At 42.9% G+C, this 21,235-nt stretch overlaps 1 protein-coding gene across 3 annotated transcripts in view; it reads right to left on the bottom strand.

The window, feature by feature from the left end:
* The window catches only part of ATP8B1 (ATPase phospholipid transporting 8B1), a 134,566-nt gene that overhangs the window by 59,704 nt on the left and 53,627 nt on the right, over positions 1-21,235 (bottom strand). For all 3 annotated transcript variants that reach the window (XM_030567656.1, XM_030567657.1, XM_030567658.1), the window contains exon 2: positions 4,235-4,436. In XM_030567656.1, coding sequence (XP_030423516.1) covers positions 4,235-4,415 — 181 coding nt within the window. In that variant the 5' untranslated portion in view covers positions 4,416-4,436. The remainder of the gene's footprint in view (positions 1-4,234; positions 4,437-21,235) is intronic.

Genomic DNA, 21,235 nt, shown 5'->3' with positions numbered 1-21,235 from the left:
ACCTTGCTCCCAGCACCTAAAAATCCAGTCATTTAGGCCCTGCCTAAACTTTACTCAATTTGTCTAACAGGTTTTTTAATTGGTTTTCAAACAATTTGCGTGCCCAGTATGAGTGAGGCCAAGCCAATTCTGAACACTATATTAGACTAGTTTTCTAGATTCTGCACCTACACCAGTTTCCCTCTACACACAGTCCCACAGACAAGATCACAACATTTCTGATCAACAATCCTTTCTTGCTCTGATTATTCTTCACATTATACATGTGAGAACGTGGAGCAACAAGGGTGCTGAACTATATCCAGTAGCTCTGGGAATCCCACAAGCAGGGGCATGGTACAGTGACTCAACTGAACCATGCCCCACACTACCAGAGGACTCCTGCAGGCTGCCCCATAAGGTGGGGGATATATCCTTTTTTTAAAGCAGCTTCCTAGTCAATAGTCAGTCAAGTTGCAACCTGTCTGACCTGTTTCAAATAGAGAAAAGATTGGCGGTAACTGCAGGATAGATATATTGGCTTCCAGTCTGTTCTCTTAATCCTTTTTTCTCATTAACTACTATTAACAAGGCTGAATTATAACAAGAGCAGCAGCAATGAATGGGCACCTTAGGTTTTAGTCATTCAGCAAAAGACTGGATGTTTTTTTCTAAGAGAGCTGCTCCAGGAATTACTTTGGGGAAGTTTTGTGGCCTGTATTACACAGGAGGTCGGACTAGATGATCACAATGGTCCCTTCTGGCCTTGGAATCTATGTCTGTAAACTCTACTGTAAGAAAACTGAGGTTCTAAAATAAATTGAATCACTGATCAGCCACACCAGCTGCAAAATAAAAAAGTAAGTGCAAGCAGACCTGGTTATGACATGCTTGTCCCCTCACATGATTAAGTGCTGTCCTGAACAGTAATGTGTGTTTATGAACGCACCTTGTTGTAAGCAGGTCCACTGACCATTGTTGTAGCATACATGGACCTTAGTGGTAACCTGGACTGATGCTAATGCTAGAAGACTATGGATGACTGGACAATGAGGAGAATTCTGAAGTAAGTAATAAGTGAGTGAAACCTGGTTGAGGGGAAAGACTTATTATTCAGACTACTTGGAAGGGTTCTTATTTTATACTCTTCACTGTGGAAGAGAAAAGCCGATTCAGCTTCTAAGAAAACTAAACGGAAATCCTCTCTATTGAGAAAAAGCAACAAGGATGAGATTTCTGTAGCGCTACCTGACAATAGAAAACCACTGGACTAACCTAGTTCAGTACATTCCACAGATTCTGCAAATTAAGCAGAGAGTTTTGACTTTATTAACCAGAGCAAGGAAAATGAAAATGAGCGTAGATTTAAAAAATAAATAAATAAAAAAGTCTAGCCAACAAGGCTGCAAATATTGCTCATGTAAATGAACACAATGAATGTCTTGTTGAATCTGCAACCCAGACTGAAACATCTGCAGCCAAATGGAAGAAGTATGAACTTCCCCCATTGATCATGAAATTATGTTAGCTTTGCAGTTTAATTATTAAATGCTTGAATTAGATACCAACATTGCTGACCATGTCATTGCTGAATGACAAACTAAAAATAGCCAGCAAAGTCTAATTTCCAGTGCTGCTGGAAATACCTTCCATATTCTGACACTCCATCAGAAACTGCTGCTAGACAACAGTGCTGATTCATGATTTTGTCTCTAGAGGCCATGAAGAGAAGCATAAAATCCACCAAGACGACTACTTCAAGATGAAAAATATTTTTGAACTGTTATTTTTATTTTAAGTCTCCAGCTGGCACTGGAAACTTGTTAAAGTCATTTATAAAACTGTTTAGCTCTTGAAACTCAAAGCATGTGCATCTCTCATTTACACTAATAGATATTAACACCAAATCTACATGCTTTGTTTGCTTCCATTATGTGTAAATTAAGTCTTTAATGAGTAGAAATCTTTCAGAAGTAAGCAACTTAGTGAAAAAATTAATCAGTGTATTAAATGCTTCTGTTTATTCTCTAGAGTCATAACAGCAAAAGATGAACAAACTCTAGCCATTCATCTTGACAATTTTTGTGCCACTCTTCCAGTACTCCAGGTACCTGTGTATTACATTTATTATTTAAAGAATCTGAGGGCACCCAAAATGTGCCAGGTACTTTCCAAAAAGCAATCCCTCTCCTTCATGGGTGAGGAGTTATATACTCACATAGTGCCAGCAATATTCAGAGCCCAGGGGCCCAGCTCCACCAATGTTTGGGCCAGGGTCTCCCCCTCCGGCCCCACCCGCCGCCCCTCCCATGCCTCCCCTGAGTGTCCCCCAGCCTCCTCTTGCTGTCCCCATGAACCCCCGGAGGGAGCAGAGCATTCCTGCCTCTTCCATGCAGCTCCATGCTGCCTCCCTGCAGCAACTGCTGCCGCAGAGTCCTAGTGCCCTCATATCAACTGCTAGGGCAGACTGACTCTGAGCCTGCCCTTCCCCCTCACACCCTTCCCTTTTCCGGTGGGACCTTCCACCAGCACAGCACCCCGCCCGCAGTCACCGCTCCTTCCCCATGCTAGGCAAGGAGGTAGCCCCATCCCCCACCTCCAGTGAGGCTACAGTCAGGTGCAACAGCAGGGGAGGAGGCACACGCAGCACCCCCGGCACCCACCACGGGGGAGGCAAGGGAGATTCCTGGACCTGAGAGGGGCCCTAGGATCACAAGCAGTGACAGTGGTGGGGGTGAGTGTGTTGCTGGGGGGGTGGGAAAGGGGGGCTCCTCCCCCAGAGCTCACTGCTGCTGTCAGGGAAAGGGCTGGAGGGAGTCCTCCTCTCTGGCCCCTGTCCTGGAGCAGCCTGCCTGCCTCTCAAATTCATCCACAGCTCTGCCCCACCCCAGAGCCCATACCCTCAGCCAGAGCTTTCATCCTCCCCATCACACCCTCAACCCTTTACCCTAGCCCTGAGCCCCTCACACACCTCAAACGCCTTATCCTCAGTCCCAGCCAGAGCCCTCACACCCCTGCACCCCAACCCTCTGCCCTAGCCCTGAGCCCCTCCACTATCCCAAACACCTTATTCCTCGTCCCAGAAAGAGCCCTCATTCCGCCACACCCTAACTCTCTGCCCCAGCCCAGAGCCTCTTCAACACCCCAAATCCCCCAGCCCCAGACAGAGCCCTCACCCCCCACACTCCTACTCTTGCCCTGAGCCCCTCCCATACCTCAAAACCCTCATCCCCCTGCACCCTAACTGTCTGCCCCAATCCTGAGCCCCCTCCTGCATCATGAACCCCTCATCCCCAGCCCCACCCCACTGCCATATCCCTGAGCCCCTTCCCACACCCCAAACCTCTCATCCCCAGCCCCACTGCAAACCCAGCCCCACCCCTGCATCCCCTCCCTCCCCGAGCCTGCAGCCCCTCCCTCCACACCCCCTCCCATCGTCTATACCTTGTGCCCCGACCTCCTCCCCCACCCAAACTCCCTCCCAGAGCCTTGGGCAGGTGGGGGAGGAGTTTTGGGAGGGCGAAGTTTGGGCAGAGGCAGGTTCTGGGCACCACCAAAATTTCTACATACCTGCCGCTCATGCTCTCCTTACACTTGATGTCAGCACCACCCACCAGAGTTTGTGGACGTGACCTATCTGCTACTAACCCAGAAACAAAAATTAAATAAAACCGCTAAAAAAGAAGTGGAAGCTAGCAATAAATCTGAAGTCATGTGAAAGGTTCAGGAATCACAGAATATCAAGGTTGGAAGGGACCTCAGGAGGTCATCTAGTCCAACCTCCTGCTCAAAGCAGGACCAATCCCCAGACAGATTTTTACCCCAGTTCCCTAAAAGGCCTCTTCAAAGATTGAACTCACAACCCTGTGTTTAGCAGGCCAATGCTCAAATCACTGAGCTATCCCTCCCCCCATAACTGTCCATCAGTTTGTGAAAATTTCTGAATAAATAGACTGGATCTGATCAAGCTCATATTTGATGACCTCAGATCATAGTGTGAAGCCACTTCACTGCCCAAATAGCTGTAGTGGGATGCAATTTTGTAGATGAGTGTGGATTAACTTTCTAGTTGACATAGATTACTAGAAAATGCAGTTAACAATGTAGATCTGCCCAGGGAGAAAGTATTGAGTATATTCTTAAATCTGAAAATAAACTGAACAAACTCAGCAACCTATGTATATCTGGTACACTGCACAATCCTCTGAATCTTTATATTCAATAGTTAGTTCAGTATAATTTCTCATACTATTACCTTTCTTAACTGGTTCTCTGCTCTCCTCAGCCTCTGTGTTGATTCGGTTTTGCTCTGGTTCAACTGCAGGCAGCGGACTCTCCAATTCATCTTCTGTTTCATCATCACTGTAGGGCATTACCTCATCATTTGGCTGAGAGTCCTCATCAAAGGTTGTCTCTGAATCCCTGTCTGAATGCATTCTGCCAGCAGTCTGCAAACACTTGATAAAGGAAATGAATTGATAGTTAATATTACAAAAGCATTCTAATCTGTCTCTTCTTAAAATCAGGTTTGAAAGCAGCTCTGCTAAGAACTCTTTCAACTAAGTTCAGAGTCCAATTTCAAAGATAGTTCAAACCCATGGAACAGGATTTCTAATCCAAGACCTTTAGCACACCTAGATTATCTTATTGAAATTTTAAGAAGACTGATGTAATGATGACTGTAACTGACATACTAATTCCTTGATATATTCATAAATTCTAGCAAGTATTATAATAGTATTACTAACTTCAGGACCACATAGATCTTTATAGCTGTTACTATACCGCAGCCCATGTCATCTCAAAAAGGAGAGAGACTACAGATAGAATTCAGATCCTTCTGGTTCAGAAGCACAGGCTCTTACCACTTGAGCTAGAAGAGAACCCTCATCAGCAGTGACTGGTATAGGGACTGATAATCAATTCCAGTTGCATCCATTAGGAGGGCAGTGGGAGAAGCTCACACACAAGTAATTTCTTTCACTACGATTAAATAAATCTTTATTTTTCATGTCAAAAAAACCAAATGTGAAGTGTTTAACTACTTCTACAGGATATTTGGACATCATGACTATTCTAACAAAAAAACATAGTAAAGACATTCATATTATTGCACTGAAAAATGTAGCATTCTGATGCAGTAATAAAAATAATGTACTTAGAATTGATTACAAATACAAAGTATTTACGTTGGAGGGCTATACTATACACAAGTCTGTTTAAAAAAAATCCTCAGCATTCAACCCGATATTGTACCTACATACTCTCATAAGATAAAAGCATAACTAGTCTTCACCTGTTCCTGAAGGACCCTTTAAAATGTTTAAATTCCAACTCCTAAAAGTCAAAATATAAACACAGATTTGTGGTCTCTATTTTCAGAAGAAAAGGTTTTTTTTTTTTTTTTTTTGCAAATTACGGCTTTTGAGAAACAATTCCATTCAAAATGTTCAGAGAACTGGCCTTCTCTGAATTCTCACAATCCTGGATATGAGCAAGACTTCTATCAGGAATTATCAGTCTCATCTACTAAAGTATTTTCAAAGAGCTGAAAATTGTTTATTTTGGAGTATTTTCAGCATCTTGTGAAGGATCATTTTCTATTTTTGGAGTAAGCCTCCAAGATGCACGTTTCAAAGCGTTAGGTCATTTTTTAAAAATTGAGTTTTTAAAAATATACTTAAATGGTACAGAAGTGCCATCACTGAATTATACAATCTGATGTTAATCTTCAAAACATGAAATATAAATTTAATACTATTCTTCCAAGTCATGGTTAAAATGTTAAACACATGGTGTGCTCACTGGCAATTAAACAGGACTAATGGAACCATTTTTAATGGAACATTTTTAATAGTTCGCTTGCCTATCCAGACGTGCCCTGCTAACAGATTATAAATTACACGGTAGACAAGTTTGGAAACCCACCCATGAAGCACTTCACAATTATGAGCCCTGTCATTTGGGAGAAAGAATATGAACAGAAAAACATGAATGATAATTGGGAAGTGTAAGATATTTTACTAGATGCCCAGAAAGCCACAACTGAGAAGGAAGGTCATGCTACTTAAAAAACAATCTGGCTTACAGAGGAAGTAAAAGCAGCAATTTAAAAACAAAAAAACAACAAAAACCTACCACATAAACAGAAGAAAGGGGAAGATGATAGAAATGAATATAAATCAGAAACTAGGAATTGCAGAAAATTGACAAAGGAAGCAAAAGGACACTTGGCAAAATCTACAGCCAGCACAGTTAAGTATACTAGGAATAAAAAGAACCTTAATAATGGTATTGGCCTATGGAATGGAAATGGTAACAGTCAACAATAATGCAGAAAGAGGAAAAGATGTTCAATAAATATTTTTCTTCTGTATTTAAGAAAAAGCCAGATGATGTAATCTTATGTAATGATGAAACACTTTCCATTCCAAAAACAACTCAAGAGGATGTTCAACAGCACCTCCTAAAGTTCATAATTTTTAAAAATCAATAGATCAGCATAATCTGTACCCAAGAGTTCTCTCTCTCACACACACACACACACACACACACACACACACACACACACACACACACACACAAGCTGGCCAAGGAGTTCTCTTGACTGTTCATGTGGATTTTCAAAAAATCTTGGAACTCTGGGGAAGTTCCAGAAGAAAGCTACTGTTATACCAATATTTTTAAAAGATAAATGGGAGGACCACAGCCTGACATCACTCCCAAGCAAAACAACAGAACAACGGATACAAGATTTAAAGATTAAAAGCGGGTAATTGGTTGTAAATGTAACTGTGTTAGTGTAGTATACTTAGTGGTTTGTAAGGCATTTGACTTGATTCCATATGACATTTTGATTAAAAAACTAGAATGATACAAAATTAACATGGCACACATTAAATGGGTTAAAACCCAGCAAACTGATTGGATCCATACTTTAATTTTAGGCAGGAACCATCTTTGAGCAGGTATGTTTCTAGTGAGTCCTACAAGGATTGTTTTTTGGCCCTATGCTACATCACATTTTTATCAATGACCCAGAAAAAAAAATCAAAATCAATGATAAAGTTTACAGATAACACAGATTAGGGGAGTAGGAAATAATGAAGAGGACATGTCACTGATACACAACAATCTGTATCATTTGGTGAGCTGGGTGCAACCAATATGTATATCAATACAGACGAAATGTAGTCACACATCTAGGAACAAAGAATGGAGGCCACACTTACAGGGTGGGGAATTATTCTGAAGCAGTGACTCTCAAAGAATTTGGGAATCATGATGGAGAATTAGCTGTAATGAGCTCCAAGAACATCACTGTGACCAAAAGGGAAAACGCAACCATAAACAAGGAAATAAGTTGGAGTAGGGAAGTTACATCACCTCTGCGTTTGGCATTGGTGTGACTGGTACTGGAATACCGTGGCCAGTTCTGATGTCTGAATTCAAGATGGATGTTGATAAATTGCATAAGGTAGAAAGAAAAGTCACTAGAATGCTTGAAAGATTGTTAAACATGCTTTATAATGAAAGATTACAGTCAATATATTAATTTTAACAAAAAGAAGATTAAGATGTTACTTGATTATAGTTTATAAGAGTTTCCCTACATGGGGAATAAATATTTGACAATCCCTATATTATCAATCTAGCAAAGGTATAACAAGATGTAATGGATGGAAAAGTTGAAGCTAGACAAATTCAGATCAAAAATAAAGTACTTTAAAAAAAAGTGAATATAATTAACCATTAGAACAATTTATCAAAGGTTGCGGAAAATTCTCCTTCACAGGTCACTTTTACAGGGCTCATTGTCTGTGAATCTATTTCCATCTGTAATAGCCACTCTTTATTCAGTATTTTGCACACTTTGGACTTATCAGTGCTAGCCTAATTACAGAACACTGCTTTAAATATGGGCCCTAATCCTGCAACTGGCATCAAACAAGCAGATGGCTGCACCTTCACCAAGCCCCACTATCTTCAATAGGGCTCTAAATGCAGCATCCCACCTGCATACTTATGGTTTCGGGATCAGGGCCATGTACAAGTAACTTGCGTGTATATGTATAAGCTGGGAGGCAAGATCAAACCAGTATCTTAGATGCCTATATACAAATGCAAGAAGTATGGGTAATAAGCAGGAAGAACTGGAAGTGCTAATAAATAAATACAACTATGACATTATTGGCATTACTGAAACTTGGTGGGATAATACACACGACTGGAATGTTGGTGTGGATGGGTATAGTTTGCTCAGGAAGGATAGATAGGGGAAGAAGGGAGGACGTGTTGCCTTATATATTAAAAATGTACACACTTGGACTGAGGTGGAGATGGAGAGTCTCTGGGTTAGGCTAAAAGGGGTAAAAAACACAGGTGATGTCGTGCTGGGAGTCTACTACAGGCCACCTAATCAGGTGGAAGAGGTGGATGAGGCTTTTTTCAAACAACTAACAAAATCATCCAAAGCCCAAGATTTGGTGGTGATGGGGGACTTCAACTATCCAGATATATGTTGGGAAAATAACACCACGGGGCACAGACTATCCAATAAGTTCCTGGACTGCATTGCAGACAACTTTTTATTTCAGAAAGTTGAAAAAGCTATTGGGGGGAAGCTGTTCTAGACTTGATTTTAACAAATGAGGAAGAACTTGTTGAGAATTTGAAAGTAGAAGGAAGCTTGGGTGAAAGTGATCATGAAATCATAGAATTTGCAATTCTAAGGAAGGGTAGAAAGGAGTACAGTAGAATAGAGACAATGGATTTCAGGAAGGCGGATTTTGATAAGCTCAGAGAGCTGATAGGTAAGGTCCCATGGGAATTAAGACTGAGGGGAAAAACAACTGAGGAAAGTTGGCAGTTTTTCAAAGGGACACTATTAAGGGCCCAAAAGCAAGTTATTCCGATGGTTAGGAAAGATAGAAAATGTGGCAAAAGACCACCTTGGCTTACCCTTGAGATCTTGCGTGACCTACAAAATAAAAAGGCGTCATATAAAAAACGGAAACTAGATCAGATCACGAAGGATGAATACAGGCAAATAACACAGGAATGCAGAGGCAAGATTAGAAAAGCAAAGGCACAAAATGAATTCAAACTAGCTATGGGAATAAAGGGAAACAAGAAGACTTTTTATCAATACATAAGAAGCAATAGGAAGACTAAGAACAGGGTAGGCCTACTGCTCAGTGAGGAGGGGGAAACAGTAACGGGAGACTTGGAAATGGCAGAGATGCTTAATGACTTCTTTGTTTCAGTCTTCACTGAGAAGTCTGAAGGAATGTCTAGTATAGTGAATGCTTACGGGAAGAGGGTAGCTTTAGAAGAGAAAGTAAGAAAAGAGCAAGTAAAAAATCACTTAGAAAAGTTAGATGCCTGCAAGTCACCAGGGCCTGATGAAATGCATCCTAGAATACTCAAGGAGTTAATAGAAGAGGTATCTGAGCCTCTAGCTATTATCTTTGGGAAATCATGGGAGACGGGGGAGATTCCAGAAGACTGGAAGGAGGCAAATATAGTGCCCATCTATAAAAAGGGAAATGAAAACAACCCAGGAAACTACAGACCAGTTAGTTTAACTTCTGTGCCAGGGAAGATAATGGAGCAGGTAATCAAAGAAATCATCTGCAAACACTTAGAAGGCGGTAAGGTGATAGGGAATAGCCAGCATGGATTTGTAAAGAACAAATCGAGTCAAACTAATCTGATAGCGTTCTTTGATAGGATAACGAGCCTTGTGGATAAGGGAGAAGCGGTGGATGTGATATACCTAGACTTTAGTAAGGCATTTGATACAGTCTCGCATGATATTCTTATAGATAAACTAGGAAAGTACAATTTAGATGGGGCTACTATAAGGTGGGTGCATAACTGGCTGGATAACCGTACTCAGAGAGTAGTTGTTAATGGCTCCCAATCCTGCTGGAAAGGTAAACAAGTGGTGTTCCGCAGGGGTCTGTTTTGGGACCGGTTCTGTTCAATATCTTCATCAACGATTTAGATGTTGGCATAGAAAGTACGCTTATTAAGTTTGCGGACGATACCAAACTGGGAGGGATTGCAACTGCTTTGGAGGACAGGGTCAAAATTCAAAATGATCTGGACAAATTGGAGAAATGGTCTGAGGTAAACAGGATGAAGTTCAATAAAGATAAATGCAAAGTGCTCCACCTAGGAAGGAACAATCAGTTTCACATATACAGAATGGGAAGAGACTGTCTAGGAAGGAGTATGGCAGAAAGATCTAGGGGTCATAGTAGACCACAAGCTTAATATGAGTCAACAGTGTGATACTGTTGCAAAAAAAAGCAAACATGATTCTGGGATGCATTAACAGGTGTGTTGTAAACAAGACACGAGAGGTCATTCTTCCGCTTTACTCTGCGCTGGTTAGGCCTCAACTGGAGTATTGTGTCCAGTTCTGGGCACCGCATTTCAGGAAAGATGTGGAGAAATTGGAGAGGGTCTAGAGAAGAGCAACAAGAATGATTAAAGGTCTTGAGAACATGACCTATGAAGGAAGGCTGAAGGAACTGGATTTGTTTAGTTTGGAAAAGAGAAGACAGAGGGGACATGATAGCAGTTTTCAGATATCTAAAAGGGTGTCATCAGGAGGAGGGAGAAAACTTGTTCACCTTAGCCTCCAATGACAGAACAAGAAGCAATGGGCTTAAACTGCAGCAAGGGAGATTTAGGTTGGACATTAGGAAAAAGTTCCTAACTGTCAGGGTAGTTAAACACTGGAATAGATTGCCTAGGGAAGTTGTGAAATCTCCATCTCTGGAGATATTTAAGACTAGGTTAGATAAATGTCTATTAGGGATGGTCTAGACAGTATTTGGTCCTGCCATGAGGGCAGGGGACTGGACTCGATGACCTCTCGAGGTCCCTTCCAGTCCTGGAGTCTATGAGTCTATGTTTGCCAAGGAAGCCATGTAAATATAAACAGTTTTTAAAACAAATTTAGAACTCTGTTTAAACATATGCGGTCTCCTTGGTAAATGGAGGATGCCAGAGAAAACAGCCAGGTAACATCAGATTACTACTTTTACCCTCCATGTCAGGGACAATGGGCTACTGCTAGTCATTTCTTTCAGTATAACTTCAGTTGTAGAGAGTTAATTACTGCCTTAGATGTATAATTATTTAAAACTACAAATCTCCCTGTATGGAAGTTTTCCTGTGTTGTGGAGGGAGCCATTTTAAAATGTGATCATGGAACTTTCCTCAATTTGCTAAACAGAAGATTTGAGGATCACTATTGTAGATAATTCATTTATGTTTTGGGGTTTGTTTGGGGTTGTTTTTTTTTAAACTCCAGGAGTTTTAGAAAAAGATCAAGGGCTTTGGCCACACGTGCCTTTGTGGACAATGAGAAATCATGGCAATCGAAAGGCCAAATGGATGACATAACACCTGTACTTTATTTTCTCTCTGTTCCAGGGCCTACCTTTGTAAAATGTAACCCTACTCCCATCATCACTTGAATGCTGAAACATTAGACGTTTGCTTTATATCAGTTTTCAAAAGCTAGCCTCACTCTGACTAATGAGCTAATAGAATCTCTCTGTGCCAATATACCATAGCTGGTCTATGATTCAAATGCTAAATGGGCTTCTTCTGTATGGGCAGACTTTGGCAAACCAGTAAAGTACCTAAAACCACTATGGCTTATTGTTAAAGGCGGCTTAGTCAGCAAGCTGTAAACTGGCCATTCAGCAATCTCAGCTTGACCAAGGCAGGAGGGGAGAGGGTTTTGGGTGCCACAGCAAGGGCAGCTTGACCCCACATCCGTCCTGATAAGAACTATGTTGAAGTTGCTGATATGCCCCAGGATTATTGGGGTCTCAAGGCTGCAGACTCTGGAAAAACCCAGACCTGGTTAATCAATAATCAGAAGGAACCTTTTGCTTGATCATTGAAATTGCTTACTTAACAAGGTTTCGTTAAGGGACATGTCATTCTATTACTAACGTATAAATAAGGGGAAAAAGCTTGAGATAGTTGGACTCATTTGGGGACTCTTTTAGACTCTCGCTCTAGATATATCTTGCGGTCCCCACTGGCAGACGGAAGTTTTGGCCACCAGAAGCCTGTCGCTGTGTCACTCGAAAGCCATACTCAGCTTTGATAATTATCAGGGTTGGGGGTGTTTTACTAATCTCGTTGCAGACGTGTGTAAGCGCTTGAGACTAGTAAAGTTTAGCTTTAAGTGAAAGCAGTCTTGTGTTGTCCTGTTTGTGCCAGCCATCTATCAGTCAGACAGCCTTGTCATCCCGATTTATTTCCTGACACTTCCTCGCACAGAGTAAAAGTTACCAAGAGCTTTGGGTTGAAAGAACCTCGGGTAACACTTCAAACCAGATAAATGAGCTTCTTTTGTCTTAAAATAAAACAGCAAAAAGTGGGGGCAGCCCTAATGATACTGAACTACCACTGAGAACACAAAAGTTCATTTCTTTACTATATATAATAAGCTCACCAATATAGTTACCTATTGCCATGGAACAAGATAACACTCACAACAGACTCAGTTCAGCTGAAGCAACATCAGGTGTGTATTCTGATAACGCAATGCAGAATCTAGTGGGTGAGGAGCCAGACAACTGTTGTGTTGCACAGACGATGAAGGGCACTCGCCAAGTTCTTGTATAGCCAGCATCAGCAGCCTCTGGTGAACAATGACCAGTGAGGGATATGCTATACTAAATCAATTACAAGCCCTGCACAGGCTGCATGAGCTCCTTATATTTATCCTCCCTTCAAGGATGCCTTCCAGGTTTCTCAGGTCTGGACTTAACAGGGTAGGCTTGGTGAAATTCCCTAATCTTATCAGATGTGTGGCTGTAACTGGGGGGGAGGGGTTTCCCACGACTGGTCAGCTGGCCTATAAATTTCCCAAGTCACAAAGTACCTCACAGTTTGCTGTTGACTAATTGAGAGTCCAGGATCTATTGTATAAGAAATTCTTCATGCCCCTGGATGATGACTGGCTGAGGCTTGACTCATCCAGGAAAGGGATTGGGAGTACTTGGCTTTAAACAGAAAAACATGGAAGACAGGATCCAAAGGAGGTGAACAGGAGGCTGTTTGACCAAGATGGGGTTGATCCGCTGGATAATTTTACATGAACCTAAGCAATGACGATCTACTTTACATGAGGGTGAAGTGGAGATGAGATTCCATGATAACCATACCCAGTTAATGAGACAAGGGACTTCCCAGTGATGATGGTCCACATAATACTTGTTGCTATTTTTGGCAGAATTGAGATGTTTTCTCAGTTCCTCTTGGATGTGGTACAAAATGCTGGATTAGGTGGATGGCTGTGGGGACATGAGACACCTTTTGTAAGAATGGATAGAACAGCAGATGAAATCCATAGATCCAGTCATCCTGGTGATAACTGATGAAACAATGAAAGTATTATTCAAGGATTTGATTAATCCATTTGGTCAAATACATTACACATATAGTCACATAGCACAAGAAGTCCAATGAAATTAAATAGGCAATAGGTTTAAAAACAAACAAAAGGAAGCACTTCTTCACATAACGCATAGGAAACTCTTGGAACTCATAGCCATGGTAGGTCATGAAGGTCAGCAATGTAACTGGGGTCAAAAGAATGAGTTAAGTTCATGGAGGATAGGTCCATCAATGGCTATTGGCCAAGATCGTCAGGGACGCAACCCAAAGCTTCAACTGCAGAAGCTGGGACTGAACAGCAGGGGATGGATCCCTCTGCATTACCTTGTTCTGTTCATTGCCTCTGAAGTATCTGGCACTTGCCACTGTCAGACAAGATACTGGACTAGATTGGACTATTGGTCTGAACCAGTATGGTTGTTATGATGTTATGTTATGCACGTATGTCTGCCCATCAGTATGAGGATAGTAGGCAGAGGCAGGATGTAACTTAACATTCAGCAATTTAAGAAATTCTAGCCACAAATGGGAAATGAATTGTGCGTGCCAGTGGATGATAATGCTAGATGGTAGCCAAAGAGTTTGAAGATGTGAGTTTAAAAAAAAAAAGAAAAAGAAAAAGAAGAGAAAAAAAAGGCTGTTGATCTCCTCAGCAGTGAAGATCCTGGAATATGAGATAAAAGTGGACCATTTTAGTCACAATTTGGATAGATCCAGTTTGGACAGATCAATGATAAAAATGCATGGAGATGAATGACCAGGATTGGGATGGGGTTCATAAAGGCATGATTCCCAAATATGTTTCACGCAGGGGGCCTTTGTTCAAGAGAAAACATTGGAGAAGTTAAAATAGATGATGATGAAGGGCTGCATCTTTGACCCCCAGGTACTTAGAGAAACTAGTCTACACGGTTTAAAATGACCAGCCAGAAGAGAATCACCATAAAGTTTAAGTACTTAAAGCTTGGGTGCCCCTGTGGAAAACAGATACAGCCTTTAAAATAAAGGAACCCATATTTAATCAGGAAGACAGGTTAGGAGGTTGGTCACTGGCAACATTCTGACTCAACATGCTTTCCACCACAAATTGGTCATCAAATAATGAGAATTGGAGGTGGGGCAACAAATCCTATATACTAGGGCATTGGCAAAATTACAAGTTTTGAGGATTGTAGAATATTTTTGAGCTTGAGCTCTCTCTCTTAGCTATTCCCTCTTAAGAGAGAATGCATCTGGCTTGCCATTCTGGGTGCCCTGACAGTACATGAAAACAGAGTTAAATCTGGAGAAGAATAAAGACTATCAGATTTGACACTGGTTCAGAGTCTTTTTGGCATGCAGATATCCCAAATTTTTATGATCTGTAGATATTGGAACTGGAAGTCAGGCACCCTCAATGTGGTGCCATTCTTCAAAGGCAGCTTTAACAGAGAGTAGTTCTTTATCGCAGATCTCGTAACTCTGCTCTTTAAGGCCATGTCTACATCTAAAATTTTGCAGCGCTGGTTGTTACAGCTGTATTAGTACAGCTGTATAGGGCCAGCGCTGCAGAGTGGCCACACTTACAGCAACCAGCGCTGCAAGTGGTGTTAGATGTGGCCACACTGCAGCGCTGTTGGGCGGCTTCAAGGGGGGTTCCGGGACGAGAGAGCAAACTGGGAAAGGAAACCAGCTTCGCCGCGGTTTGCTCTCTCGGTCCCGGAGCCAGCCAGCAAACCGCAGGGAAGGAGACCTGCTTGCTCGGGGTTCCGGGACCGAGAGAGCAAACCGGGAACGCCGCGGTTTGCTCTCTCGATCCCGGAGCCACCCAGCAAACCGCGGGGAAGGAGACCTGCTTGCTCGGGGTTCCGGGACCGAGAGAGCAAACCGGGAACGCCGCGGTTTGCTCTCTCGGTCCCGGAGCCAGCCAGCAAACCGCGGGGAAGGAGACCTGCTTGCTCGGGGTTCCGGGACCGAGAGAGCAAACCGGGAACGCCGCGGTTTGCTCTCTCGGTCCCGGAGCCAGCCAGCAAACCGCGGGGAAGGAGACCTGCTTGCTCGGGGTTCCGGGACCGAGAGAGCAAACCGGGAACGCCGCGGTTTGCTCTCTCGGTCCCGGAGCCAGCCAGCAAACCGCGGGGAAGGAGACCTGCTTGCTCGGGGTTCCGGGACCGAGAGAGCAAACCGGGAACGCCGCGGTTTGCTCTCTCGGTCCCGGAGCCACCCAGCAAACCGCGGGGAAGGAGACCTGCTTGCTCGGGGTTCAGGGACCGAGAGAGCAAACCGGGAACGCCGCGGTTTGCTCTCTCGGTCCCGGAGCCACCCAGCAAACCGCGGGGAAGGAGACCTGCTTGCTCGGGGTTCCGGGACCGAGAGAGCAAACCGCGGCGAAGCTGGTTTCCTTTCCCGGTTTGCTCTCTCGGTCCCGGAACCCCGAGCAAGCAGGTCTCCTTCCCCGCGGTTTGCTGGGTGGCTCCGGGACCGAGAGAGCAAACCGCGGCGTTCCCGGTTTGCTCTCTCGGTCCCGGAACCCCGAGCAAGCAGGTCTCCTTCCCCGCGGTTTGCTGGGTGGCTCCGGGACCGAGAGAGCAAACCGCGGCGTTCCCGGTTTGCTCTCTCGGTCCCGGAACCCCGAGCAAGCAGGTCTCCTTCCCTGCGGTTTGCTGGGTGGCTCCGGGACCAAGAGAGCAAACCGGGAAAGGAAACCAGCTTGATTACCAGAGGCTTCCTCCTTCCACGGAGGTCAAGAAAAGCGCTGGTAACTGTCTACATTGGATTACCAGCGCTGGATCACCAGCGCTGGATCCTCTACACCCGAGACAAAACGGGAGTACGGCCAGCGCTGCAAACAGGGAGTTGCAGCGCTGGTGGTGCCCTGCAGATGTGTACACCTTCAAAGTTGCAGCGCTGTAACTCCCTCACCAGCGCTGCAACTTTCTGATGTAGACAAGCCCGTAGTTTAAAGGAGAAGAATGTATATGGATGGAATAAGTTCCAGGGTCCATGTCATTGTGACAGTACAGCTCTGATTGTCATATTGGATGCTTCCACCTCAACTACAAAGGTTTCACCGAATCTAGGTGCTGATGTAAATGCTTCCTTTAAGCAATCGAAGATTGACCAGACTTCCCATTTCCAGGCAAATGGAGCATTCTTCAAGAGCAGTCCAGTCTATGGGACACCCATCCAGAAAAATCCTTAAGAAAATGTTGGTAAAAATTTGGAAATCCAAGGAAACTTTGTACTTGATGAACATTTCTTAGGGTTGCCCAATTAGTAATCACAGATACTTTTCTAGGATCCATTCTGATGTCACTGGGACAAGTCTCTACAACCTAGAAATTCCATGGATTCCATTCACATTTTTTTAGATTTGCATATAGCCGATGCTCACAGAGAAGTTCCAGTACCAGGCACACATATTGGTCATGTAGGAGCTGGTTTTCTGAAAATAAGACTATTGTCGAGGTATTTGATCTAAAATGTCCCTAAAAATACTAACGAAATGCTGAAAAGTGTCTGGGGGTGTTTGAAAGACTGAAGACATCACCAGATACTCAAAATGGCCATAATGAAACTGGAACTTTGTCTTCCATTCATCACCCTCAGGAATCCAAGCCAAATTATAAGTGACACAGTAATGTATATTCAAGAAGGGAAAATTGCACTGAAGGAGAATTGTACATCTATGCTAAGACAACAGAATTCTCTCTACTTAAGTTCTTAAGCTGTTCACATCACCACCATATCTGAATACCTAAGTGAAATTCACCCAAGTGCAGAAGGCCCATCCAGGGCTGTCAGCACTGATGAAGATCTCCACTCTTACTTCAAAAGTCTGTTAATGCTTAACCGGCATTAGTTTAAATGCAAAAACAGCCCTGCTGTACTATACTCACAAACAATCAAACAACGCTAAAAATTTTACCATGATACAGCCCGTCAAGCCATCAAGAACCTATCTGAACAGATGGTAATTCATTTGTGCCTGGCACATGACCAGTTTAGCTATTGTAAACCTCAAGAGAATGATTTTTATATTGAATAATGATCCCTTTCCAAGTCTACAAACAAACCATCACAAATTTATTGCTGCCATATGTTGTAATAAACTGAATTACAGGGGAAAAAATTAGAAGCATGGCCTAATTTTTCACAAAACAATGAAACTTAAGTGTACTGTCTAATAGCAAGAGGTAAGCCCAGGCACCTTTTCTCAGAGACCACATCCCTTTATCTGCCAAATTGTATTCTAAGGAAAACGAAAAATAGCAATCATTATGCTACACTTGTTTCCAAATCCCTCTGCCACAGTTTTGTAGTTTTAGAACCCCATATAATTTCTGATGCACCACCTGCCTCCTACTTCACTGTGCAGAAGATCCAGAGACCAAAAAATGGAACCAGACAAACTGTAAAGATTGAAAAAACTATTTGTGCTCCTTTCATTTAAAGATGAGAAATCTTGAATATTGATTGTTTCATTGGTACTTAGTACTGCCTCCATCTATTTTCTTACATCCACCTGTTATCTCTAGTCTCAGATTTTAAATGGGCAGGAACCATCTTTTTGTGCTAAGTATTGTATAAACATAAGGCACTGATTGATGTCTCTAGGACTTACCACAATACAAAAAAAAAAATGGGTCGGTATATTTTTCAGATAAATCATGTATCAGAGGGTAGCTGTGTTAGTCTGGATCTGTAAAAGCAGCAAAGAATTCTGTCGCACCTTATAGACTAACAGACGTTTTGGAGCATGAGCTTTTATATATATGTATGTGTGTGTGTGTGTGTGTGTGCGCGTGTGTGTGTGTGTGCGTGCTAGCAAGCAAGCTAGAGATAACGAGGTCAGTTCAATCAGGGAGGATGAGGCCCTGTTCTAGCAGTTGAGGTGTGAAAACCAAGAGAGGAGAAACTGGTTCTGTAATTGGCAAGCCATTCACAGTCTTTGTTCAATCCTGAGCTGATGGTGTCAAATTTGCAGATGAACTGAAGCTCAGCAGTTTCTCTTTGAAGTCTGGTCCTGAAGTTTTTTTGCTGCAGGATGGCCACCTTAAGGTCTGCTATAGTGTGGCCAGGGAGGTTGAAGTGCTCTCCTACAGGTTTTTGTATATTGCCATTCCTAATGTCTGATTTGTGTCCATTTATCCTTTTCCGTAGAGACTGTCCAGTTTGGCCGATGTACATAGCAGAGGGGCATTGCTGGCATATGATGGCGTATATTACATTGGTGGATGTGCAGGTGAATGAACCAGTGATGGTGTGGCTGATCTGGTTAGGTCCTGTGATGGTGTCGCTGGTGTAGATATGTGGGCAGAGTTGGCATCGAGGTTTGTTGCATGGATTGGTTCCTGAGCAAGAGTTATTATGGTGTGGTGTGCAGTTACTGGTGAGAATGTTTCAGGTTGGCAGGTTGTCTGTGGGCAAGGATTGGCCTGCCACCCAAGGCCTGTGAAAGTGTGGGATCATTGTCCAGGATGGGTTGTAGATCCTTGATGATGCGTTGGAGGGGTTTTAGCTGGGGGCTGTATGTGATGGCCAGTGGAGTCCTGTTGGTTTCTCTCTTGGGTTTGTCTTGCAGTAGGAGGCTTCTGGGTACACGTCCAGGTGCCACAGGATTCTTTGCTGCTTTTACAGATAAATCATGTGTTTTTAAATGGGCATTGTCTTCAAGGGAGGAGAAATTAAACTAAGCTACCTAATAGAAATGACAGAACTATTATAGGTCAGTAAGTATTAGAGTGACCAGATAGAAATTGTGAAAAATCAGGACAAGCGGTGGGGGGTAATAGGCGCCTATATAAGAAAAAGCTCCAAGTATCGGGACTGTCCCTATAAAAATCAGGACATCTGGTCACCCTAGTAAGTATAGTTGTGAAATTTTTTTTGGGAGACACCTGGGAAGATATGGTCACATGGAGGGATTACGTTCTTGGATATTGGCCCATGCATGGAGTACCTTGTCAGGCATCACGTCTCAGGTATGACATAGCACATCGGAACTAGAATAAGCATAAAAATGGACTCTTTAAAAAAGGGAATTTTTAAGAAATATTAACATATGTACCAAGACGGAAAATATATTTATTAAAAGTAAAGTTCAGTGTCCATAGGTTTAAGCACAGTTTGAACTAAGCCTATCAAACACCAGAATTACAGCAATTGGGGGATCTTGTCACAACTTGTGTAGCCTGGCCCTCTGTTATGGCTGTACTGGTTTTCCTGAACCTAGAGTTAAATCCTTCCAAAATGAAGACGCCGCCTTTTCCCACAAAGGCTAGCTAACAGTATTATACCCCCATCTTGCAGGATCTGTGGGCATGTTTTCACTAGCTACGTTAAAGCGTTGCCATGGCAATGAGAAGACTGGCAACAAGGAAAAGAAAAAACACCTCCACCAGGGGAATAGCTACCAGCGCTGGAACAGAAGGCAGTGCACAGTCTACTCTGGCACTTCACAGCGCTAAAACTTGTAGAACTCAGAGGGGTGTTTTTTCACACCCCTAAGCGAGAAAGTTGCAGTACTGTAAAGCGCCAGTGTAGACAAGCCTTAAAGCTGAACACCATTTAAACATGGTTCCATGGCCAGAACAGACAAGGCTTTAAGGTAATTAGGTACATATGATCACTCTACTCTGCACATAAATGTGGTGTATAGAGCACTGCGCTGGAATTGCAAGCTCTCCCTTTAAGGGTATGTCTACACTGAAAACTTCAAAGCGCTGCCACGGAAATGCTCCTGCAGCAGCACTTTGAAGTGCGAGCATGGTTGCGCGCAAGCGCTGGGGGAGAGCTCTCTCAGCACTCCTGGTAATCCACCTCCACGAGAGGATTCGCTTCGAGCACTGGGAGCGCAGCTCCCAGCACTCAGCGCCTGTCTACATTAGCGCTTTAAAGCGCTCAGACTTGCTGCGCTAGGGGGGTGATTTTTCATCCCCATGAGTCAGCAAGTTAGAGCGCTATAAAATGTAAGTGTAGACAAGCCCTAAGAGAGTATGTGTAGGAGTGGGGGTTCCTGGTCCTGCGTGCAGGCTAGGGGTCTCTGTTGGGAAGCTTGTAATCAGTCAGTCTGGCTACAGCAAAGTGCCAAGGTTGAGTTGTACCAATCTGCCTCAGGGAGCAGCCTGTTGTGTGTGTGTCTATTTTTGGTTACTGTGTGTTATCAGTCTGGATCTAACAATAAATACATTGTTATGTTGCAGCCTTCCAGCAAGAGTGTTATGTTTTTATACAACTTCTCTGAGTGTATGCCATGAACATACCAGAGAAGACTGGCAACAAGGAAGGGATATAAAAAGTTTAAAGCCATAGGCAGCCATTTGATCAATATGGATGGTTTCCAGTTTAATGAAAATATTTTTTTTTTTGCAATATATATTCAGAGACTTGAGCAGTATTTTTATGTAAATTCTATAGCAGATTCTGATAAACAACGGACTGTTTTCCTAACATTGGTGGGAAAAAAATATTTACTGTTCTTAAAAACATGCATTTTTCACTAGAACCTGGTGAGCTGGAGTATAAGGATATAACAGAGATTCTAGTTAAACATTATGTGCCTACCTTAATTTTTTTTATCCAAACAATATACATTTAATCTAAGAAAGCAAATAGGAGTAAGTCTCTGAAGTTTTGGCAAGTACAGTCAGTCTACTACTGGTTGTTTTGGTAATTTTCTGAAAGAGAATCTCAGAGATTGCTTTGTTTCTGGAGTAAAACACTCTGAATTGAAAGTGTGTAGGGTGGGGCGAGTGTTGTATGTAAGAAGGTACTGCCACTAGAGGAAGCTGCGGCAACTGCTATTTGAATTCACAAAGTGAAAAGGGGCAGAACTTGA

The sequence above is a fragment of the Gopherus evgoodei genome, chromosome 6 (genome assembly GCF_007399415.2).
Source record: "Gopherus evgoodei ecotype Sinaloan lineage chromosome 6, rGopEvg1_v1.p, whole genome shotgun sequence".
Taxonomy (NCBI): Eukaryota; Metazoa; Chordata; order Testudines; family Testudinidae; genus Gopherus; species Gopherus evgoodei.
This window is presented reverse-complemented; position numbering and strand designations above follow the sequence as displayed.